This window comes from Felis catus, chromosome B3 (assembly GCF_018350175.1).
Source record: "Felis catus isolate Fca126 chromosome B3, F.catus_Fca126_mat1.0, whole genome shotgun sequence".
NCBI classification, from domain to species: domain Eukaryota; kingdom Metazoa; phylum Chordata; class Mammalia; order Carnivora; family Felidae; genus Felis; species Felis catus.
In genome coordinates, this window is record NC_058373.1 from 31,470,153 (window position 1) to 31,495,758 (window position 25,606).

The 25,606-nt window shown below is 42.1% G+C and overlaps 1 protein-coding gene across 6 annotated transcripts in view; it reads left to right on the forward strand.

Annotated features, from left to right (window-relative positions):
• Positions 1-25,606, forward strand: part of EDC3 (enhancer of mRNA decapping 3) — a 61,162-nt gene that overhangs the window by 23,523 nt on the left and 12,033 nt on the right. For all 6 annotated transcript variants that reach the window (XM_011282969.4, XM_019832045.3, XM_011282968.4 and 3 more), the window contains exon 4: positions 15,101-15,436. In XM_011282969.4, coding sequence (XP_011281271.1) covers positions 15,101-15,436 — 336 coding nt within the window. The remainder of the gene's footprint in view (positions 1-15,100; positions 15,437-25,606) is intronic.

The window sequence follows — 25,606 nt, forward strand, 5'->3', positions numbered from 1 at the left end:
TTTCTCAGAGTTTCATTGGTTTTGGTGACCTAGACTATTTTGATGAGTACTGGTCAGGTATTTTGTAGAATATTCTCAATTGGGATTTGATGTTTCTCTTGTGATTAGATTGGGGTTATGTGTTTAGGGTGGAAGACTACAGTGATAAAAGTTATTTTCATCACTTCATATCAAGGGTATGTACTATGAACATGGTTTATGACTTGATGTTGACCTTGATCACCTGGCTGAGGGAAGTGTGTATGTCACATTTTTCTGTAGAGTTCTCCCCACTCCTCCTATATTGGAAGGAAGTCAGTGTGCAGCCTACACCTCTAAGTAGAAAGTTATGCAGAGTATCTGTATACATTGTTTGGAATTCTTCTGCACCTGAGATTTCTCTCTTCTCCCATGTTTATTCAGTTATTTATTTTTATCAGTATGGACTTACAAGTATTTGTCTTACACTTTAGGTTATAATTCATCACTGCTTTATTTTAGTGCTTGGCATTGGCCACTGGGAGCTGTTTTGGTTAGCTCCTGTTTTCCTTGGACATTTCCCCCATTATTGTGGGTAGGTTTTTTTCCCTAGTACTTCTTTATTTTCTGGCCCTACAAGATGCTCCAGGTTTATCTTCTAATCACTTTTTGTTATAAATGTTTATTTTAGAGAGAGAGTGCAAGCATGAAGGTGGGACAGGGGCAGAGGGGAGGGGGAGAGAGAGTCTTAAGCAGGCTCCACACGTAGTGCAGAGCCTGATGCAAGACTCGCTCCCACAACCCTGTAATCATGACCTGAGCCAAAATTGAGAGTCGGACACTCAACCAGTTGAGCCACCCAGGAGCCACATTTTCTTCTATATTTTTTGCCCTAGCCCTAGAATCAGCCATGTCTCCAAGGATCCCTGTTTATTTTATTGGAGAGTGGTATTATAAGCCATTACCTGGGTGCTAGCTATGCTCATTGCTGCTGGGTGTTGCCTTTAAAAAAAAAAAATGTTTAATGTTTATTTTTTGAGAGAGACAGAGTGTGAGCAGGGGAGGGGCAGAGAGAGAGGGAGACACAGAATCTGAAGCAGGCTCCAGGCTCTGAGCTGTCCGCGCAGAGCCTGATGCGGGGCTTGAACAACTCACCGACTGCGAGATCATGACCTGGGCTGAAGCTGGCCGTCCAACAGACTGAGCCACCCAGGTGCCCCTCTTTTTGGCTGACAGAGCAGGGAAATAGATATATGTATACTTGACCAGTGTATATACATGTATACTATCTTTATATGTAATCTTCTGTACTATATGAAGCTAAGCATGAGTTCATACTGAGGTCTCCAGCTTGAATCCATTACTACCTACGTCACTCTAGCCACCTCTATTTTCTCATCTGTCACCTTTCACTCTAACAGTGAAAGGCTGGTCTCCTGCCATCTGTTGTCCATGGGCTTAAATCATTCAGTTCCAGTGCACAGGTATAGCACTATTGGAATTACTAACCTGTACCGCACTCCCTTCGTTGACTTGTTTTATGCATTTGTAACAGATTGTTTTGTCACATTCTGCCTCCCATTCTGGGATCCTCCCACCTCAATGAATTTTTAAAAATTTGCGTATTTTAAGGCTTATTCTTTGTGCTCTAAGGTTCTGAGTTTTAACCTGCAGTGCCTTGTATCCATCATTACAGTATTATACAGAATCCCTTGTTTCACCAATTTAGTCTTTCCACTTTTTCCTCCATGACCTCTCCCCTGCCTCTGCAAGTACTGATCTTTTCACCATCTTTGTAGGTTTCACCTTTTCCAGAATATGACATAATTAAAATCACATGGTAGGTAGCCTTTTGAGACAGGCTTCTTTCACTTAAAGTGCATTTAAGATTCATTCATTCATGTTGGGGTGTCTGGGTGGCTCAGTCAGTTGAGTGTCCGAATCATTTTTTTTTTAATTTTATTTTTTATTTTTTAAAATTTACATCCAGCATATAGTGAAACAATGATTTCAGGAGTAGATTCCTTAATGCCGCTTACCCATTTAGCCCATTCCCCCTTCTACAACCCCTCCAGTAACCCTCAGTTCTCCATATTTATGAGTCTCTTCTGTTTTGTCCCCCTCCCTGTTTTTATATTATTTTTGTTTCCCTTCCCTTATGTTCAACTGTTTTGTCTCTTAAAGTCCTCATATGAGTGAAGGCATATGATTTTTGTCTTTCTCTGACTGATTTCACTTGGCATAATACCCTCCAGTTCCATCTACGTAGTTGCAAATGGCAAGATTTCATTCTTTTTGATTGCCGAGTAATACTCCATTGTATATATATACCACATCTTCTTTATCCATTCATCCATCAGTGGACATTTGGGCTCTTTCCATACTTTGGCTATTGCTGATAGTGCTGCTATAAACATGGGGGTGCATGTGTCCCTTCGAAACAGCACACCTGTATCCCTTCGAAACAACACACCTGTATCCCGTGGATGAATGCCTAGTAGTGCAATTGCTAGGGTTGTAGGGTAGTTCTATTTTTAGTTTTTTGAGGCACCTCCATACTGTTTTCCAGAGTGGCTGCACCAGCTTGCATTCCCAGAGTGTCTGAATCTTGATAGAGTCGTGGGATTGAGCCCTGCCTGTGTTGGGCTCCACATTGAGCATGGAGCCTGCTTAAGATTCCCTCTACCCCACTCTCCCACTCGCACTCTCTCTCCCTCAAACTAAAAAAAAAAAAAAAAAATCATTCATGTCTTTGTGGCTCGATAGCTCATTTCCTTTTATTGCTGAATAATATTTCATTGTATGGATGTATCAAAGTTTGTCCATTTACCTATTGAAGGGCATCTTGGCTGATTCCAACTTTTGATGATTATGAACAAAACTTGCTAGAAACATTTGTGTGCAGGTTTTATGTGGACATAGTTTTCAGATCAGTTGGGTAAATACCTAGGAGTATGATTGCTGGATGTTATGGTAAGGCTATCGAATTTTTTTCCCCTTACCAACAATTATAGCAACTCTCTTGAAAGAGTGCAGTTAACGTCAAGCAAGTAATTTATTTGATCTTTAACAAGTCACTCTGGTAAAAAAGTTGGGTCACTCTCAAAAAGTATCCCCTGGTGGATGATGCTTCTGCTTTTGCTGTTTAGTCTGTTCCCTAGATTATTAAGTGCACATAAATAGGGTAAAGGGATCATGGCAAAAAAAAAAAAAAAATGTTATCCTCTTTCAGAGAACTTCTTCTGAATCCAGATTAGTTTGGAAAATGTCTGTGACCTGGGAATTTGATGATGAGATGTGGCTTGGAATTGGTTTGTGATAGGTAGAGTTGCATTTATTTGTTTTTATTATTATTTTTTTAATGTTTATTTTTGAGAGGCAGAGCGCAAGCGGGGGAGGGGCAGAGAGAGAGGGAGACACAGAATCAGAAGCAGGCTCCAGGCTCTGAGCTGTCAGCACAGAGACTGACGTGGGGCTCGAACTCATGAACCGTGAGATCATAACCTGAGCTGAAGTCAGATGCTTAACTGAGTTGCATTTATTTATTTGTTTAGTGAACGCTGTAAGATGAGTAGAAAGGTCTGCCAGAGGATTTTAAGGATTCCAAGAAAATAGATTGGTTTCTTCCCACTGCAGTTGTAATGTAGATTATCATTGTTTTTTTCATTGATAAAGAAATAGAGATTAAGTATTTTTCTCATTAGAGATATGTAAATAGAAATTTTCCTGGTATATGTTTATTGATGTTGAAACTAGTAGATTGATAAAGTATAGGAATATAATCTCCAGTTTTGTTTTTTTAAAATTAATTTATTTAAGAATTTTTTTTTAATGTTTTTATTTTATTTTTGAGAGACAGAGACAGAGTGCTAGTTGTAGAGGGGCAGAGAAAGAGTAGGATACACAGAATCTGAAGCAGCCTCCAGGCTCTGAGCTGTCAGCACAGAACTCGACACGGGGCTTGAACTGACGAACCGTGAGATCATGACCTGAGCTGAAGTCAGATGCTTAACTGACTGAGCCACCCAGGCACCCCTCTTCAGTTCTGGTTTTTAAGTATTCTGTTAAGGTTAGTGATGATTGTTGAGGGATTTGTTAGTTATAGTTACCTAATCCAACATTTGTGAGAGATTTAGCACAAGCAGATTTTATTTTATTTACTTTTTTTAAAGGTTTATTTATTTTGAGAAAGAGAATGTGGGCACATGCAAGTGGGGAAGGGGTGTGTGTGGGGGGGGAATCCCAAGCAGGTTCTGTGCTGCCAGCAAAGAGCCTGACGTGCGGGTCCATCTCACGAACCAGGAGATCATGACTTGAGCCAAAATCGAGAGTCAGATGCTCAACCAACTGAGCCATCCAGGCGGTCCTAAGTTAATTAATTATATATTTTTTTACAGAGAGAGAGTGCAAGTGTGTATGTGGCAGGGAGAGAGAATCCCAGACAGGCTCCATATTTGTCAAGTAGATGAATGGAATATTAGTCCTCAGAAGCTGAGGGAAACCGTTTGAGACTGGCTAAGGATACAGGTCTGTGTATGGTCTGTTCATTTTACCAATGATCCCACCATCCGAGGTCCTACTATAACTTAACCTCCTTGGATGTGCCCTGGATGTGCCTTCTTGGTGCTGGAGCCCAAGAAGTTGAATTATTACCAAGGCCTAGAAGTTGGGGAGTTGAAAAGAAGGTTCCGGATGCTCTCAGTTATCTCTTCGTGAAGCCCATTGAGTCTGACATTAAAACATTTGCCATTGACCTTCAGGTGCCCTTTAGCGTGCTAAGTGCAGGACAAAGTTCCCTTTTACAATGTGTGTGTGACAAAAACCAATAAATAAGTGGCACTGAGGGTTACACAACAATGGGTTTGTTGTAAGTTATCCTGGCCAGAGGGCTTTTGTGCCAAAGGCTGGCAGCAATGGCACAGGAAGGCGGCCAGCCTCTAGTCTTAACACATACTTGGCCTTTGTAATTGAAAGGTAAAGAAATCTATGAAGCACTGTTTATCTTTTCCAAGGGAAGCGCTTTTCTCTCCTAGTGGCCAAAGTCCATTTTATTTTTTTATCCCCCCCCCCCAATATTTTATTATCTTAAATTCTAAACAAGGGCTTTGCTGTTTAGTTTTATATATATTATATTTCAAACAAACACGTTTTAATTATTTGCCAAAGGCCATTGTAAACATAGAGCCAGGCCCTTGGGCTGAGTAAGCCAAGTATTGAGACAGCTGATTCACTCAGGACTTCCCAATATTTGTATTAAAGTATGAGGAAAAGGAAGAATCAGAGACAACTGAGCATATTGGCTTGCTTTTCATTTACTTTATAATCTCTTATCTTTTTCTTGCTGACCTATGATGTCAGTATTTCCTCTTGGAAACCTTTTTTGCTGTCTACTTTCCTAGCAGTGTTTGGAACATAGCTGATCCTTGGTGTATATTTGTCATATGAGTGAATGTAAGCTCTGTATTCAGAGTGTGAGAAAATACCTGATACCTTCTAAAGACACAACTCTGGTTTGGTTGCAAGTGATGTTTATAGAGTCTTAAGGCTGAGCCCAAAGTGGCTTCCTATTTTGCTGCTTTTGCCCTGTCTTCTCTCAAGCTGATAATTGCTTGTCTTCATCTGTCATTGTGATAGATTCAGGATAGTTCATTGTCCGTTCATACTGGGCATGACTGAACTCCTTTCCTCTGAAGCCCTTGCCTCATACCCCCTCTTTTATTATTGTTGACAGCTTCATCTTCCTGTCTTTTTCAGTCACGCAAAGATTTGATAGCTGCCTTTCTTTCTCATAGTTCATCTCAAGTTGCCTTTTCTTTAGTGACTTCTTTAGACTCTTTTGTTGTTTGTATGGGGTGTTTTTTTGTTTTTTAGATGGTTGTTTTTATGAATTCAGAGATTTGTGTATTTATGGTAGACAGGGCATAGAATTGGGTGACAGGTCTGAATGACAAATTTCTGCCCTCTGTTTGCTTACATTGTCCTTGAGTTAGAGTAAAAACACAGATAACTGCAGAACAAAGTAGGTAGTGTGGGGCAAGTGCTAGATGAATGGTCCCCACACTGCTGCACGTGGTCAGATGGGGGTGATCTTTCAGTTGGAGTAATCAAGATGGTGTGTTTGGGCTGAGTCTGTAACAGTAAAAATGAGAAATAGCTTAAAAGTTCATCAGTAGGCATGGTATACATCAATAGGGTATAGTCTATAAAAAATCTTCAAAAAATGTTTTTTAATGTTTTATTATTTATTTTTGAGAGACAGAGACCGTGTGAGTGGGGGAGGGGCAGAGAGAGGGGGAGACAGAATCTGAAGCAGGCTTCAGGCTCTGAGCTGTCAGCCCAAACTCACAAACCATGAGATCATGACCTGAGCTGAAGTCGGACGCTTAACCGACTGAGCCACTCAGGAGCCCCTATAAAAAAATCTTATAAAAAGATATTTGGAGAAATCATTCATGAAACAGAAGCTCCTAAGCAAGATAGCAAGGTACAAAACTTTATAAGATGGATGCATATTTTTTGACTAGAAGGGAACATGTCAAAATGTTAAGTGAATATCTGCAATTTTCGGGGCACCTGGGTGGCTTAGTCAATTAAGCGTCCAACTTCAGCTCAGGTCATGATCTCATGGTTCATGAGTTTGAGCCCTGCATCGGGCCCCCATGCTGACATTGCAGAGGCTGCTTGGGATTCTCTCTCTCTCCCTCCCTCCCTCTTTCCCCCTCCCTCCCTCTCTCCCTCTCTCTCTGCCCCTCCCCTGAGTGTTCCCTCCCTCCCTCCCTCCCTCCCTCCCTTTCTCCCTCTCTCCCCCCACCCCAGAATAAACTTTAAAAAAGTTAAGTGAATATCTGCAATTTTCTGTATATTTTATGCACTATTAAGAACATATATTAACAAAAAGTTACTTCTAAAAAAGGAATACTTGTTTCCTGTTGCTTTTTAATTCCTTTTTTTACCATTGTGCTGTACTGAATAGGTTTTTTGCTTTTGCCTTCTATGCTCATTCTCTAGACATGATCCTCTGCTAGTTCTTTTCACTTTGCCTAGGTCTGTCAGAGTTACATGGTTTCCTTATTCTTGTCTCCACAAATACCATGGAATTTGGAATCTGACCGATCAGAGTTCAAGTCCTAACTTAGACATATCGGTTTGGAACATCCTTAGTTTCCTCATTGGTAGAATGCTAAGGTTAATTGGGTTGTCTGAAGATAGCTGAGATAATGTGCATATCAAAGCCTAAGATGGTGCCAGCTGCATAGGTTCTGCAAGTTGACAAGCGTTTAGCAGCATCCCTGGACTCCACCTTCTAGATGCCAGGAATATTTCCCAACCACCCCCACTTGTAACAACCAAAAATGCCTCCAGACATTGTCAAATGTCCCACTGGGGCATAATAGTGCCCCTGATTGAGAATCAAAAGTTCTTCAGGAATGAGGAAACCTTGTTATCAGAAACTGCTGTAAGATCTACTCTCCACCTTTCACCCCATTCTGTCTTCTTGACCAGTATTCTTCACGTGCCCATGCTTAAATCAGTTGTTGGCATGAGAACCACCATGATTGAGTTAGAAATTTACCTGTTCCCTCCCCTGAGAGGAGGGTATGGTATCTATCTGAACAAAAATGGGTATTGTTCTGAGGAAGAGATCTGGACATTAGATAGGCAACAACAGAATCTGCTTACAGGGCAAAAAACTCTAAAATTGCTTACCTGTGGCAAGGGCCTATTGAAAGTGTCATGGTGGAAGATACAGGCAGTTTGACTGTTGGGTCTGCAGAAGTGATTGGGAATGGTAGTAAAGGGGGGTGAGAGTAACTTCAGGTGAGGACTGGGGCTATATTGATATTGTTTACCGTTGACTCTCCAGCACTTAACACAGATCCTAGTGGATAGCAGATGCTTAATGAATATTTTAAAAATGAATATAGAAAAATACTGATCAAAATTCTGTCCTGGTGAAATGTGAAATGTGTTTTGGGTTCAGTGAACAGTGATATGATTATAGGTACAGTTGGCTGACATGAAGAGACTCCTGGAGACCACCCCGATTCCTTTCTTTCAGATAAACTATATTCAGCTTCAGGGAAATTGTGCTTTGGCCTAAATAGTGCCTTAAACTAAGCATGAAGTATTTGACTCCTAATATTGATGTTATTAGTTCATTAGGTTTCTTTTACTTCCTTTTGTAAAAGTAAACATTTCTGTGACACAACTCCTGATGGGCTCACCAATTGATTGGCTTTTTTTCTACGATACATACATGCTATATACATGAGATATGAGAAACAGAGGAACAAATTAAAAAGGACTAGATAAACACAAAGTAAGCTTTCACAGTAATACTGGTTTAAATTTGGTTTAATGGTTCAAAATGTTTTGCTTATTGAAAAATTAATATTTGGTTTTTCAACAGAGTGAATAACTATGAGTCACGGACTCTTTTGGAGGTGGTGGGGAGGTGGAGATATTTATTACCTTGATTGTGGTCGTGGTATTACAAGTGTTTTGCATATGTCCAAACTCATCAAATTGTATACATTAAGTATATACAGGTTTTTGTGTACTGATAAAACCTCAGTAAAGCTATAAAAACAAAAATCAGTGTTGTACCTCTGAGGAGATGAAGCCCAGGTGCATCTTCTCTTGGCTCCCAGGACTGAATCCAGGGCAGCAATAGGACCTTGGCTGACTTTGTTTCTTTAGTATTTTACCTTACTAATTTTGTGATTTTGCTTTGTCTATAGTTAAGCTGTTCCCCATTGGTAGCAGCAGTGATTAGGGGTTTGGCTTTATGGTTTGATCACTTGATCTGTTTAAGGGGATTAATGTTTCTAGATACCTGCTTTCTGTTGGGTGAGAGACAACAGCAAATCTGGTTAGTCTGTTCTGTTTGTCTACTTTGAGCTCAAGTCAATTAAGATTTTCATCCCCACTGGGAGAAGATGGGCCCTTTAACATCTATACTGGTCTGTGTTTAATCTTGGCCCATGTCTGAGATTTTAGGGTTGGAGCTGTAAGCACTATTTCTGTGTATATCTGTGTGTCTGTAATTCAGAAAGTTCTTTACCTTTACAATTTACAAGGGATGAAATAAACATGAAATATTTTTAAAGGAATACTTTATTAATGGTTCAAAACCTTTTTGCTTATTAAACATCAATACTTGGTTAGAACAGAGTGATTAGCTGTGAGTCACTCATTTTCTTAAATCTTGGTATAACACTTAATTTTTTTTTTTCAACGTTTTTATTTATTTTTGGGACAGAGAGAGACAGAGCATGAACGGGGGAGGGGCAGAGAGAGAGGGAGACACAGAATCGGAAACAGGCTCCAGGCTCTGAGCCATCAGCCTAGAGCCTGACGCGGGGCTCAAACTCACGGACCGCGAGATCGTGACCTGGCTGAAGTCGGACGCTTAACCGACTGCGCCACCCAGGCGCCCCAACACTTAAGAAAATAGTAACCATACTAGTTATTTCAGAAGAAATTTAATAGAATTGGTTAAGTAGGTGTTAGAAGACCAAAAAAGCAAAAAGAGACATTGAGGGAGGGGAAATAGGGAACAGGCTGCTGTTATCAGAAACTTGAAGTTGGGAGAAGAGGCTTCTCAGAGCTGGTGCCATTAGTTCCAGGGAGCTGCACTGAAGCTTGTTCTGTCTGCATGAGGCGGAAAGGAAAACGGGAGACCGGAACCGACTGCCAGGGCAATGCTGGTGTGAACAGCAAGCGAACAAGAAGGAGACAGTCCCGTGTCACTCCTCCTTCCTTGTTCCTTCCACTCTCTTCACATGTCTACTACTGGTAGTGGGACCTGACAGGAGGAGAAATGCAGTTGTGGAGTCCCAGCCCAACACCGCAGAGACTGAGTGTGGAGTTGAAAGACTAATAAGTGACACCCTGAACACTTTGAATGAAACAGAGGTTCAAAGAACTGGTCCTGGGTTCAGTTAATTAAGAAATTAAAAATTTCTTCATCGCTGGAAAGGTAGTAGCTGAAAAAAAGGCAAAACTGGAAAGAATACCTCTCTCTGAGAGGCCTACTTTTCCTGTACAGGGTCAGATGTTAAATATTTTAGGCTTTGCCAGTCATGAAGTCTCTGTCTCACATACTTAACGTTGCTTTTGCAGCACAGAAGTGGGCTTAGACAATATGTAAACAAATGAGTGTGACTGTGTTCCAAGAAAACATATTTGCAGAAACAGCAGTGGGCTGAATTTGGTGAGCGCCAAACAGTTTGCAGACTCCTGATGTAGAATATACACTTAGGGTGAGGTTAATCAATGATAGTCCATATGGATTCATGTTTGGAATAACCTTGATACTTTTTTGAATTTGGGAGACCATCTTCTTAGATCGGATCAATTTTTTTAAAATTTCATTCTAGCTAAAGAAGACCTGTAAGAGGAATCAGAGAGGTGTTAGCTCTGCCATTCTTTTGTTCACTTATGATTGCATTATTAGTATTATCTTTAATGCATAGTTTCTTTATAGGAATCTTTTTTAAGCCACTTACTCATTTTAGTATGCTTTAGTAGCTAAAAATGTATATAGTTGCACAACAGTGTGAATGTACTTAATGCCATTGAACTGTATACTTAAAAGTGGTTAAAATGGTAAATTTTATGTTAACGTACATTTTACCATAAAAAAATTGATGCAAGTCCATTTGCACGGATACACGTCCTGTTATGGAACATCACTCTTTCTTCCAACATCTCAAGTACTGGCAGTGATTGGCTGGCATGAAACCTCATAAGGGTGCCAATTTCTAGCTGAACATTAAATTCATAAAGCCTAATTTCTTATTCTTTTTAGTTAAAAGAAAAAATAGAGTATGAAATACCTTCTCCCTTCATCCCAGTGGATCATCCTTTACACTCCTGGGTATGCCGAGACCACAGGGCCAGAGACCTGTTTTCTAATAGTATGCTTTGATTTATATTGAGGCAGAACATTAGTCCTGTATACTGGACTTTTTTCTAGTTCTTCCCCTGCCTGCTTCTATTGCTGAGGGTGTTACCCTGACCTTGTATTTTCATGCCTGCTCTCCCATTCCTAATCCAGCTCTGCTTTTTGCATCCACATTTCTGTGATACTTTATATAAATTTCTGTTATAATTCTTACCACGTTGTATTTTAGTTGCTTGCTTATATATCACTCCTCCTTTAAAAAAAAAAGTTTATTTATGTTACAGCACGAAGCGGGGAAGGGCGGAGAGAGAAACAGAATCCCAAGCAGAAGGAGCTTGATTCCACGACCATGAGATCATGACCTGAGCTGAAATCAAGAATCCCTTGCCCCAGTAATGAACATTTGTGCTTCCTACAGTTTTTGCATGGGAAAAGGTCTCATGGCAACTTGTTGCCAGAGTTTTAATTTAAGAATTTATTTTTTTATTAAAATTTTTAAAAATTTATTTATTTATTTATTTTAGAGAGTGCAAGCGGAGGAGAGGGGTAGATGGAGGGGGAGAGAGAGACAGACAGACAGACAGACAGACTGGGAGAGAATCTTAAGCAGGCTCCACACTCAGCACAGAGCCTGACACAAGGCTTGATCCCACAACCCTGGGATCATGACCTGAGCCGAAATCAGAGTTGGACGCTCAATTGACTAAGCCACCCAGCTACCCCTCTCCTCCTTCCTTTTTGAGTAGCATGTCTTGGTTATTTACCTGGCTGTGGCACATAGCGTGCTCTCACTAAATGTTTTTGTCAGATTATTGGAACTAGAACTTAACCCACATTTTGACAATCTTGTCATTGTTTTATAATCCAAGCTGTTGATGGTGGCTCAGCTAGATCTTCCTCTCCTTTATAATTTTGGCCAAGCTTAGTTATTTTCAGAGGCCTAAATCTCATCTTCCAGCTCAGCCCTTTTCTATACCAATATTTGGCAATAGGAAGACGTGGGGACACGAGTTATATTTGCACAGTACACATCTTTCAGAATAATTATTGCAATTGATCTCGCCAATGTTGATTAATTTGTTAAATAAATATTTATTGACTGCCTGCTGTGTGCTAGGAACTCTGCTGGGGATAAAACAGTGAGCATTTTACATACAAGGAAATTGAGATTATGTAACATGTTAATGAGAACTGCAGCTAGAGCCTAGGTGTCCTGGCTCCTCCATGGGGTAGAAGGGAGTTGCTGTGAGACGTTAGAGCAGTATAGTTGGGATGCTGTATGTGAGGGAGTTTGCTCATGATCATTCTAACCTCTATTTAAGTATTTTCAGTAATTAATGATCTCAGTCTTTCAAAAGGAAGCACATCACATTTATTTAAACCATATTGGAGGTTCAGTTTGGCATACCATTAGCCTGGTCCACCCTTTCAGGATGGTCAGAATATAAACTCAATTCAGGATTCTCTAGGAGTGGATGGTCTGGAGAATTCTGTGGGGTTTTCTGTCTTGGCTGCTAGAAGAGTAGTTGACTGATGTGTGGTGGCCAGATAGAGAGTGTCTGCTGTTCTGGTGTTGATGTGCATCTTGGTGTGGTCACTGTAGAATCAGGTCAGTATGATCCTTGTCGGTTGATGGTTCAAAAATTGCTTCCCTATAAGTATTAAATTCTGAGAAAAGATCACATTAAGAGATCTAGGGGTGCCTGGGTGGCTCAGTCAGTTAAGTGTCCAACTTCGGCTCAGGTCATGATCTCACGCTTGTGAGTTTGAGCCCCAAGTCAGGCCCTGTGCTGACAGTTCAGAACCTGGAGCCTGCTTTGGATTCTGTCCCTCTCTGTCCCTCTCCTGCGCTCGCTCACGCGCTCTCTCTCTCTCTCTCTCTCTCTCTCTTAAAAATAAATAAACATTAAAAAAGAGAGAGAGATCTAAAAACAGGTTTATAAGTCAAAATACCAACTTACAGTGATAGATGTATATCTGGCTCAAGATCTGGAATCTCTCTAAACCAGAGATTCCCTCCTGCTGGGTTCTAGGCTAAGACCACATTAAAAATTAGAAGGTTGTTTGCTTGGGAAGCATAGAATTCGGAGCCAGTTGAGTAGTATTTTTTTGTGAACTTCAGGTTATGAGGAGTTGATCTTCTTTTACTCTGGGGGTATTTCTCTCTTTACTCCTGGACATTTGGGGTCAAACCACTCAGACCTGTGGGAAGAGACTGCTGTACCCTTGCCCTTCCACTTTTCATTTTTTATTTTTTTTGTTTTTTCAGATATTAATTTATTTTTTTAATTTACATCCAACTTAGCATATAGTGCAACAGTGATTTCAGGAGTAGATTCCTTAATGCCCCTTACCCGTTTAGCCCTTCCCCCCTCAACCCCTCCCCCAAACCTCTGTTTATTCTCTATATTTAAGAGTCTTTTATGTTTTGTCTCCCTCCCTGTTTTTATATTATCTTTGCCTCCCTTCCCTTATGTTCATCTGTTTTGTATCTTAAAGTCCTCATATGAGTGAAGTCCTATATTTATCTTTCTCTAATTTCGGTTAGCATAATGTGCTCTAGTTCCACCCACGTAGTTGCAAATGGCAAGATTTCATTCTTTTTGACTGCTGAGTAATACTCCCCTGTGTGTGCATGCGTGTGTGTGTGTGTGTGTGTGTGTGTGTGTGTGTGTGTGTACCACATCTTCTTTATCCATTCATCCATCGATGAGCATTTGGGCTCTTTCCATACTTTGTCTATCGTTGATAGTGCTGCTATAAATGTTGGAGTGCATGTGCCTCTTTGAAACAGCACACTTGTATCCCTTAGATAAATACCTAGTAGTGAGTGCAATTGCTGGGTCATATTGTAGTTCTGATTTTTTGAGGAACCTCCATGCTGTTTTCCAGAGTGGCTGCATCAGTTTGCATTCCCACCAGCAGTGCAAAAGAGATCCTCTTTTCTCCACATCCTTCCCAACATCTGTTGTTGCCCGAGTTGTTAATGTTAGCCATTCTGACTGGTGTAAGGTGGTATCTCATTGTGGTTTTGATTTGTATTTCCCTGATGAGTGATGTTGAGCATTTTTTTTCATGTGTCGGTTGGCCATGTGGATGTCTTCTTTGGAGAAGTGTCTATTCATGTCTTCTGCCCATTTCTTCACTGGATTGTTTTTTGGGTGTTGAGTTTGGTAAGTTCTTTATAGATTTTGGATACTAACCCTTCATCTGATACATCACTTGCAAATATCTTCTCCCATTCTGTTGGTTGCCTTTTAAGTTTGCTGCTTATTTCATTTGCTGTGCAGAAGCTTTTTATTTTGATGAGGTCCCGGTAGTACATTTTTGCTTTTGTTTCCCTTGCCTCTGGAGACATGTTGAGTAAGAAGTTGCTGTGGCTGAGGTCAAAGAGGTTTTTGCCTACTTTCTCCTCTGGGATTTTGATGGAACCTCTAGGATCTGTTGGAAGTGCTGCTAGGATTTTGATGGCTTCCTGTCTTACGTTTAGGTCTTTCATCCATTTTGAGTTTATTTTTGTGTATGGTGTAAGAAAGTGGTCAGGTTCATTTTTCTGCATGTTGCTGTCCAGTTTTCCCAGCACCATTTGCTGAGGAGACTGTCTTTATCCCTTTGGATATCCTTTCCTGCTTTGTCAAAGATTAGTTGGTCATACGTTTGTGGGTCCATTTCTGGGTTCTCTATTCTGTTCCATTGATCTGAGTGTCTGTTCTTGTGCCAGTACCATACTGTCTTGATGATTACAGCTTTGTAGTATAGCTTGAAGTCCGGGATTGTGATGCCTCCAGCTTTGCTTTTCTTTTTCAAGATTGCTTTGGCTATTTGGGGTCTTTTCTGGTTCCATACAAATTTTAGGATTGTTTGTTCTAGCTCTGTGAAGAATGCTGGTGTTATTTTGATAGGGATTGCGCCCTTCCACTTTTTTGACATTCAGTTGTTAAAAAAAAAAGTCTCTGTCATTACCAGTTTCCTTGTGAAGGGTAGAACTGGTTAGGATTTCCAGGAGTTGTACTTATTTTATATTTATTATTACTTAGGTAATATATGAAATCTATTATTCCAGGAGATTTGTGGTAGTTTGTGCTACTTAATACGATCTAGGAATAGCTTACCTTTCTTTACAATCTTCATTTTGATTCCTGTAACACTCTCCATAAAGCACTAATGTATTTTCCACTTCCACTGAGCACTTACTGTCGGCATACTGACCTTAGTCCCTGTTTTTCCCTCCAGGGTCATCTAGTAGCAGACACCCAAATCAGGCAACTCCAAAGAAAAGTGGATTAAAGAATGGCCAAATGAAGAATAAAGATGACGAGTGCTTTGGGGATGATATCGAGGAGATCCCAGACACAGATTTTGATTTTGAAGGGAACCTGGCCCTTTTTGACAAGGCAGCTGTGTTTGAAGAGATTGATACCTATGAGAGGAGAACTGGTACCCGTTCCCGGGGCATCCCAAATGAAAGGCCTACTCGGTACCGCCACGATGAGAACATCCTGGAGTCGGAGCCCATTGTCTACCGGCGGATCACTGTGCCCCACAACGTGAGCAAGGAGTTCTGCACTGGTGAGTTGCACCAGGTCCGCTTTCCACCGGCTGCTCTTCCCTCTCCATTATGCCTGAAACACAATGACCTAGATTCTGAATCAGAGGCTTGCAGTAGGAATTAACTAAAGTGGCTTTGCGGTTGGCTTATTATCATTGTCTCTTGGGAATTGTGGCTAATGTAGCATCCTACCTATCACAGCATAGGGTAGGGGGCTGATTTCATGTCCATTTATATCCTACATCTGACAGGATCTGGTCTGCTCTTTATTTAGTGTGTTGTGATTAACAACTAAAGGCATAGGAGCCAACTAATCAGATCTTTGACTTTTCACTTTGGCTTGCCTATTACTGCCTTTACATTTTACCAGAGGTTCAACTCTGATTCACTAGTTGTTGGGGTAAAAAACAGTTGGAGATGGATGGTTGACACCATTGGCTAAAATTAGGGTTTTAATAAATTACGTTTGTTTACTATGCTGTCCTTATCTCCTGAGAGCCCTGGTCATCTGGAAGTTTGGCTAGTCCTAATTCTCATGTAACCAACTAGTGCCTGGGTAGTCACCTAGGTCACTATATTGGGTAGTCTAGTCTATTACCTCAATGGTTTTTAAGTTCCTTTTTCTTTTTCTTTTCTTTAAATGTTTATTTTATTTTGAGAGAGAGCATGAGCGGGGGAGGGGCAGAGAAGGAGACACAGAATCCCAAGCAGGCTCCAGGCTCCAAGCTGTCAGCACAGAGCCTGACGCGGGGCTCAAACTCACAAACTGAGATCATGACCTGAGCTAAAGTCAGACGCTCATCCAACTGAGCCACCCAGGTGCCCCAAGTTTCTTTTTTTTATATGAAATTTATTGTCAAATTGGTTTCCATACAACACCCAGTGCTCATCCCAACATGTGCCCTCCTCAATGTTCATCACCCACTTTCCCCTCCCTCCCACCCCCCCTTCTCAGTTTTTTTTTAAAGGTCTCTTATGGTTTGCCTCCTTCCCTCTCTGTAACTTTTTTTCCCTTCCCCTCCCCCATGGTCTTCTGTTAAGTTTCTCAAGATCCACATAAGAGTGAAAACATATGGTATCTGTCTTTCTCTGTATGACTTATTTCACTTAGCAAACACTTTCCAGTTCCATCCACGTTGCTACAAAAGGCCATATTTCATGCTTTCCCATTGCCAAGTAGTATTCCACTGTGTATATAAACCACAACTTCTTTATCCATTCATCAGTTGATGGACATTTAGGCTCTTTCCATAATTTGGCTATTGTTGAAAGTGCTGCTATAAACATTGGGGTACAAGTGCCCCTATGCATCAGCACTCCTGTATCCCTTGGATAAATTCCTAGCAGTGCTATTGCTGGGTCATAGGGTAGATCTATTTTTAATTTTTTGAGGAACCTCCACTCTGTTTTCCAGAGTGGCTGCACCAGTTTGCATTCCCACCAACAGGGCAAGAGGGTTCCTGTTTCTCCACATCCTCTCCAGCATCTATAGTCTCCTGATTTGTTCATTTTGGCCACTCTGACTGGCGTGAGGTGATACCTGAGTATGGTTTTGGTTTGTATTTCCTCTTTTTTTTTTTTTTTTTTTTTTTTTTTTTTTAGTATTAGGATCTTTTCTTCAAACGTGGCATTTGAGGCAGATAAATGCAGCTGTGGAGAAGTGGTCTTCTTCACCCCTCTCCCTGTCCCTTCCACCCCAAACCACATTATTATCTGGGCTTCTGGGAATACAGTTTGAAAACCATTGTTACTGAAGGATCTTAAAGAACAAAGGAGGAATCATAATCATTTTAATTAAGTAGAGAAGGAACTAAGTACAATATTCATTTTGGTTTGAGGGTTTGAATATAGGGAATATAAATCTAGAACAGTAGTAGCAGTTATAGGAAGTATTATGGAGATGACTTAATTACATTTGGAGCAAAATCAGATGTGGTGTGGCTTTTTTGTAGACAGTAATAGGGTTTTGATGTATTTGGTTTGCTGAGTATAGAAATTTGCATGTGCTTTCCACGCTAAAACAAAAAATAAGCCGACTCTGAGGCGAAGAGAGATTACCAAGTTATTTTCCATCGGTCACTGGCAGATTCTGGTGGGCATGCCTCTTTACTAAGGTAGTTTCCCTAAGTGGCACTGACAGTGTAACTTGCTGAACTCCTTTGATTTTTACCACCTATTCGTAGGCAAACAGCCTAGCTCAGAATCAGGCTTAATTTGCCAGATTTTAAACTTTTCAAAGGCAGCTGTCATCCAACAGGTCTGATAGTACAGATTCTACTATTTATCTACCCCTATGGCTCCCCTTTTTTACTGCCCTCATTTGTAAAATAAGCTGCCTCTGCTGGTGGCTCTCTGAGCTGAGGTGGTTGGGCCATGCGGTTGTCATTTCCCTGAAATCCCTGAGCTTGGGGAGATATAGACTGCTTTGGAATGAAGTGGCTAAAAGGGAGGGAATGATAGACTCAGGAAAGATTCTCAGATCTAAAAAGAACCTGAGAAAACATTGCTAGAGTAGGCAAAGGGGAGGGGTGGGAGTTTTTTCCTACTATACATTCCACCTCCCTAACTTGATTTTTGCACCTAGTTTAATTTAATGACCGAAGTAAAAAGTTCCCTCTCTTACGTGAAACTTTTCCAGAATTGCCATTAACAAACATACTACAAACCCCATGAGCTCGTCCTCAGCCAAGAACTCCGGTATGGCGGCTTGTGTATAGTGACCAGTTGTACCTGACTGAGGCATGACAGTGAGAGGAGGAGAGGCCCTGCAGCTTCATGCCATCTGGTTTTCCTCTTTGTCGTCAATAGTGATCAGGAATGCAAATGAAGCCCTTTTGCCAAGCAGGGTCTATGCTGGAAGTAGAGCAAGCGAGCTGTTGCCTTGCGGAGCAGCTTCTCCTACAGGTGGTTTTCAACTCTGCTCCAGGAACAAGAGACAAGCCTCAAAGTAGGTTTTTACTGTTATTCAGATAGTGCACGGCTGGGGGCACTTTTCCACTTGGGTTTACTATGCAAATGTTACAGTTAGAATAAGGCAGACTATCTGGAATAGGTGGGGGAATAACCTAAGACCATCAAATGTTAGTGTTAAGTTACTTGATCACTTAGTATGATTTTTCTCATTTTACACATGAGGACATTGAGGCCCAGAGAGATAAAGGCTCTTATAAACCTTATCTGTTATATTTCATTTTATCTTCCAAATGTGGATACGTTAAAAAGGAAGAAGAATATAGTATAAGAAGAGAAGGGCATGTAATAGCAAAATAGACTGCAGTCGTTTCTTTTTAGTATTCCCTCAGGAATGGGCCAGCTTAGATCAGCCTCTGGGGGGAGTGACTTGGCTGGCTCCCCAACTAGCCTTTGAGCATTCGTGTCCTAGAACCCCAAATACCTTGTTTTCTGCTAATCCCCAGGGTAGCAAAAGAGCAACAACATGTTTACTACCCATTTGGTGATGGCTTGGGTTTTGGGATTCCGACAGCTTGCTGCTGGTATCCAGCACACTGACTGCATGCTAAGTGGTGTCAACTGTTTCTAAGCCGTTATGTTGTCATTGCTTACACTCCTCTTGGCAATCCTCTGCCAACTGTGTGTGTGTGTGTGTGTGTGTGTGTGTGTGTGTGTGTGTGTGTGTGATGGGGGCAGTGTTCTAAAAGGTCTGTTGATTGGGAAAACACGTTCAGGAAGCAACTAAATTTAGCTCTTTGTTTAACCCAAATCTTTTCTCTCTGGAAAACCTTTTTGAGTCCTTTGATAGTGCTGTTTCCAACAGTCACAGATTGTCAGATATTCCTCCACTTGGACTTACCCTGCTAAATAACGATATCCAGGAGTCATATACTCGTGTGTTAAGTTTGGCTATAAATAGTGTGAGATGCGTGTGCGCTCTCTGTGTTCGGTGGTAAGCGGTCCCCAAAGAACACTAGTTAGGAGAGAGATAAGGCTTCGAAGTAGAATCTTTGCTCAACATTCATAATACTCTAAAAGAAATATTTACGACCATTCGGTCAGAATACTGTGCTTATTTTGTGTAAGTGACTCTAAGACCTTGCATTCGTTATTAAAATGTATCAGAAAATGGAAAGATACCATATATGCCTAGAGTCCTGTGAGCGTGGACATTAATTGCACTGGATATTGAGAAGCAGGAGAGGTCCTGAAGGCTGGGCTGATGAGGGACGGCTTCACAAAGGGAGCAGGACAGAAGCCTTGAAGCACTGGGCAATCTTCGCTAGGCAGAGAGGAAGAGGAGATGCGTGGGTGGGCTGGTAGGTGCTGGTGAATAGCGTGAAAGAGCCATGGGAGATTGGCCATTGTCTGGTTTGGCCAGGGCACTGAGTTTGCATGGGGGACTAACAGGAATTAAAAATACTTTGGACCGGAGCACAGAGCCTTGTGTGCATATGCTGTCCTTGTCCTATGCCATAGAGAGCAGCTTAAGGGTTCTGAAAATGACATTATCTCAAATCTCTTTTAGGAAGACTTTTAGTCTATGAAGACTGGTCTCATGATAGAATTCAGGGTACAGTGGGAGGACAGAGGGATGAGAGCAGCAAGACTGGTTGAGCTCTGGACATAACTCATTACCAGAGGTTTGGGGCTCTGAGTGGAAGGAAAGAGCTGTGAGAGAAATGGCACAGAGGAGTGTGATGGTTGGAAACAGGTAGAAAAGGGTTGAGTGGGCGGCAGTGTTGAAAGGCATCAAGCCCGTGGGGCAGGAAGAATGGCCGTGAGCGTCTAGTGGTAGTTAGACTGCGTAAGTCTGCAGTGGGCCAAGTCTGCATGGTTTTGTGATTTTTCTGCCCGCAGTGCTTTGTGGCTGAGCTCAGAAAAGACAAGCAGTAGAGTTACCTCACTGAGAGAGAGGTCAGGGAGTTAATGCAGGCTTCAGTGAGGAGGCATCTGTAGAGTCAGAGAGCAGAGTTATAGAGCCAAATTGGGGCTACTGAGCCTATTTCTTTCTCTGTAAAGTGGGATAAAATTGTCAATTAAATGAGATCATGTGGAAAAGCAGCTAGTACAATGCCCAGCTTGTGATCGTTAGTCAGTATTTGACTTCAAATAGAATTGCAAAGGCTGCCTCAGTAAGGTTATTTCAAAGCATCTACGTTTATAAAATTTCTACCACGTGCCAGGCACCGTTCTAGACCCTCTGGGTAAGTCATTAGTCATTGTCTGCCACCTCAGGGGCTCAGGAGTAACTAAATGTGTAAACAGATAATAGAACTGTGTACAAGGTTTAGAGGCGGCAGAAAGGGGATGGTGGGAACCTGTTTTAGGAGAAGCAACATCATTGTGATCAGTGTCATAGTATTGAAAGTTCATTGGGTATTTATGATGACTATGTCACGAGCACCGTTCTGAGTACTTCACGTGCTTGTCACAGTTTTCACAGCACATCTGTGGGATTGCCCTGTTCTCCTCGTTTTGTTATTCCCATTTTGTTGGCATTAAGTGGTCCAGTAAACCTTTCAGTCAGGAATGACTTTAAAACTCGATTTCTTCATTTCCTGAGTTCTAATAAATTCTTCTTGGGTATATTTATTTAAGAACCCTTCCTATTGGGTAGAATTCTTGTTTAACTTCTGCCATTTGTTTTCCACTGTGTAGCCTCCTTCAGCCCTCTAGTATTTAGAAGCCCAGATGGGAGGCAGTGGGGGGGGGGGGCTGTTGGTGCAGGCCCCAAATCTCTGCAGTTGTCCCATTTGCTTTGTCTGAAGGATGTTTCTTTGCCACCATACTATCTGCCCACTGAGATTTGAGGAGCAGCAAATGTATGAGGAGGATGACCGGAAACGAGTTACTATTTACTGTCTTGCAAAACGATCAAGTCAAAGTTTAAGTGGGGCTCTCTGGTCTGAGCTCCCTTTGCGTCCATTACCACTTACCCATGCCCATTTGTCTTGGTAAAAGCAGTTCTGGTTCCTACTTCGAAGGGGAGCTGCTGGTGAAGCCACAGTTGGTTTGTTCCTGCTGCTTTGTGGCTTGCCTCTTTATTCTTCCCACCTTGGCTGAGTCTTTGAGCTTCAGTGGGGATGTGTCTTGCTGTCAGGACAAGCTTGACCTTCGGCATTTCAGGCTGGCAGTTGTCTTCCACACTGGCGTTCCATTTCTGCCTCTGAGCTCTGGCTGCCTGCTTCTGCCTCTTGTCACTGACAGTCCCTTAAGAAGTATTCTAATCCTTTCAAGACAGCAGTGTTCTTCTCTCTTGAAGAACAGGTAAACAGGAAATCTGCTTTGGGTTTCTATGTGTGTTCAGTAGGAATTCAGAAAGAAATAAATCTCTGAGTTTAGAAGTGGCCACTGAAGAATTTTACCATAAGGGTAGTGAGACTTCCTTCAGCGCTTGTGCTCCTGAGAGCTACAGGGACACATCAGGAGGTAAATTCTAGGAAATGTTCTGGATCAAAACGCCTGCACTAATACACCTGTGCTGCGCCAAGTGCCACCATAATTTTGCACTGAACAGAGTTAACCTAGTTTTTTAAAATTGTGTCTCTGCTAGCAGACTTCCTCGACAGTGACTTGGTTGATTTTAGGAACCTCAGATTCTAACAGAGTTGAGGGAGTAGTCAAACCCTTTAGTATGTTGTCCTTCAGAGTTTGGGGGCCTGGGTAATCAGGTAGATACTTAGGCCTGAGGGGCTTCGTTGTAGTCATTGGCAATCTCATGAGGTTTTAGAGCAGTATTGTTAAGACGGTGTCTTGGCTAGACCCTTCCCCCAGTAATGAACATTTGTGCTTCCTACAGTCTTTGCATGGGAAAAGGTCTCATGACAACTTTTGCAAGAGTTTTAATTTAAGAATTCATATATTTTTAGTTAAATTTTTTAAAATTTATTTTTTTATTTTAGAAAGTGCAAGTGGGAGGGGGTGGAGAGAGGGAGGGAGGGAGGGAGTCTTAAGCAGGCTCCACATTCAGCGCAGAGCCCGATGTGGGGCTTGATCCCATGACCCGGGGATTATGATCTGAGTTGAAATCAAGAGTCGGATGCTCAACTGACCAAGCCACTTAATTTAATTTCACGAGGTGCCCCTTAATTTAAATTTAAAATTTAAACTAAGGCCTGGAGGGTCCGGAAACTTGGTATATATTATGACCTCACAACTGAGCTGCCAGTTGGTCATTTTATTGTTTTTTTTTTAGAAAATGATTTGGTCTTTGTGAATGTGACCACTTTGCCAATATGTATCCTCTTCCCATTTCAGCGCCACAGGTGTCTAGCCAGAGTGAGGAAGGAGTTTGATTTCAACATATGCACCATCCACCATCCTCCTTAAATTCGACGACCGTCAGTCGTCCCTTCCCAGCATTCTTGCCTCTTTCCCATTCCTGTTCCTTTCAGTGCAATCGCCGTTCTTTAGGTGCCTGGCATAAAATAGGCAGCCACCTTTGCCTCTTCCTTCTCATAAAAATTCATGACTAGAAAGGATCCTAGAGCCCATTTTTCTTCCCTTCCCTTCCCTTCCCTTCCCTTCCCTTCCCTTCCCTTCCCTTCCCTTCCCTTCCCTTCCCTTCCCTTCCCTTCCCTTCCCTTCCCTCCCCTCCCCTCCCCTCCCCTCCCCTCCCCTCCCCTCCCCTCCCCTCCCCTCCCCTCCCCTCCCCTCCCCCTCCCCCTCCCCCTCCCCCTCCCCTTTTTTCCTCTTTCTTTCTTTCTTTCTTTCTTTCTTTCTTTCTTTCTTTCTTTCTTTCTTTCTTTCTTTCTTTCTTTCTCTTTCTCTCTCTTTTCTTTCTTTTCTTTCTTTCTCTCTCTCTCCCTCTCTCCCTCTTTCTTTCTCTCCCTCTTTCTTTCTCTTTCTTTCTCTCTTTCTTTCTCTCTCTCTCTCTCTCTCCCTCTCTCTCTTTCTTTCTCTCCCTCTTTCTCTCTCTCTTTCTTTCTTTCTCTCTTTTTTCTTTCTCTCTCTCTCGCTTTCTTTCTTGAAGGCAGACTGTAACATGCAGCACCTCATTTGGTCTCGAAAGCTTGACTCCCCTATGTTCTCCTACAAATGGACCTTGAGAGCTTGTTTGGAGGCTCTAGCAGGGGAGCCACCCGTATACCCTTGACCCAAGAATGGCCCTCCTCTATTGGGGAAGGTCGTCCTCTTCACCCAGCTCGCAGCTTCGGGAGGGATGCACATGGAAAGGTGAGGAAGAAAGGGGACACCTGCCTAGCCAGCCAGACCAGCCAAATCAACCCTGGAGATCTGTGGGGTGACAGATGTCGTAGCCCGCGTCCCCTCACATCCTTTTTTTTCCTAATAGCAGATGTAATGATTCCTTCTGTAGCAGCCCTGGCAAGGAACTTTTGTTTATCCTCAGTATTCATTTTGGCTTCAGGCTCTCCTATTCCTACAGAGTCACCCATTGAAATGGTCATGGCTTTTTAGTTTCTTGTGCTACCCCACAGGTTCCCTGTGTCATCTGATACCAGTTCATAGTCTTTCTGTCTTTGTTAACTTCCCCCTGCATAAAACAACTTGGCCTTTAAAGCCTTCTGAACTCTGGGCCCGCCTGCTACTCTAAGCCAGCCTTCACGTCAGCACCGGGGCTGCAGGAAGGGAAGTTTTCATCTGCTCGTGTCACACAGATTCCAGCCTCTGGACTTTTGTTCATGGTTCCTCCCCACCGCATCTGGAGTACTCTCTCTCCTGTCATTCTGGCTACAATCCTGCCTGTCTTTCAAGGCATAGTTCAGATTGAGAATTGATACCTACCGCCTGCAGCCCCTGATTTGAAATCGATACATGACACTTGTGCTCAAGACCACAGTTCAGTCTGTGTATTCTCTGGTATCTCTACATATTTTTTGTTTTCAGCTAGATCATAAGACTGGGGGAACAGGGTCTTTTTTCATGTTCTTTGTATTTACTCTGTCTTTTGCCACTCCCCACCCCACCACTGGCTTGAAGCGTTATTACTCTGCCCACATTCGTTGGTCCTATTTGAAGGCACTTAATTAACTTTCTCTTTTCTACCCCCCAACTTTTTTACGTTGGAAACAATTTCAAACTTTCAGAAAAGTTGCTAGAATAGTATAATGAACACCAATGCGCTTTTCGAACACCATGAGCTTTTCCTTTAGATTCACTTAACATTTTGCCACATTTACTTTGTATATAAATGCAAGTACACACCTGAACCTTTGAGGTTTAGTTGGAGCACTCCTACTTCCTTCCATTACCCCTGCTTGCTTCCCTGTGCGCTCAGCACGGTGCTGTGTGTACAGCCACACGGTGAGATGGCTCTCAGGAAACTTTTTTTTTAATTTTTTTTTTCAACGTTTTTATTTATTTTTGGGACAGAGAGAGACAGAGCATGAACGGGGGAGGGGCAGAGACAGAGGGAGACACAGAATCGGAAACAGGCTCCAGGCTCCGAGCCATCAGCCCAGAGCCTGACGCGGGGCTCGAACCCACGGACCGCGAGATCGTGACCTGGCTGAAGTCGGACGCTTAACCGACTGCGCCACCCAGGCGCCCCTGGAAACTTTTAACCCAAATGTGTCCTCATGTTCGCTCCATATCCACAACTTTCCAGTTGTCCCAGTAGTGTCCTTCGTAGCTGTGTTTATAGTTAGCAGTGGTGCATTACAGTTAGTTGTCATCTCTCGTTTGTTTACTTTTAACCAGGACGATTCGCACAACTTTTGTTGTCTGTTGTGATATGGACATTTGTGAAGAGTCTAGGCCAGTTGATTTGCAGTATACTCCTTAGTTTTATTTACTGATTGATTGTTTCCTCTTGATGTGATTCGTGTTAACACATTTTTCCCAGGATTTTGGTGGGGCTCTGTTCTATTCAGGGTATCACATCATAAGAATAGACAGTGTCAGTTTGTCTCACCACTGGGGCTGACTTAATCACTTGGTAAGGTATTGTCCACCGGATATCTTCTTCATAAAGCTCCTTCTCCCCTTCATAATTAAGAAGTAATCTTGTCAGGAAGTCCTTTACACCCTTGAGTCCAAGGCTTGTTCCAGTGGAGCTTTAACCTGAAGGAATGAGGTCCATTGTGGACAGGGCGTTGGTCTAGTTGTTGTAAATGGAGGAAGGAAGACGTGAGGAGAGAATCCAAAACCTCTTACCCACACTTAACCTTTGGTTACAGCTGGGCTGTTGTCCAGCTGCAGAATGGAAGGCGCTGAGGCTGTTTTATAGGTGTCCTTTCCCATTCATTCGTTAATTCAACACCTATTGATGTAGA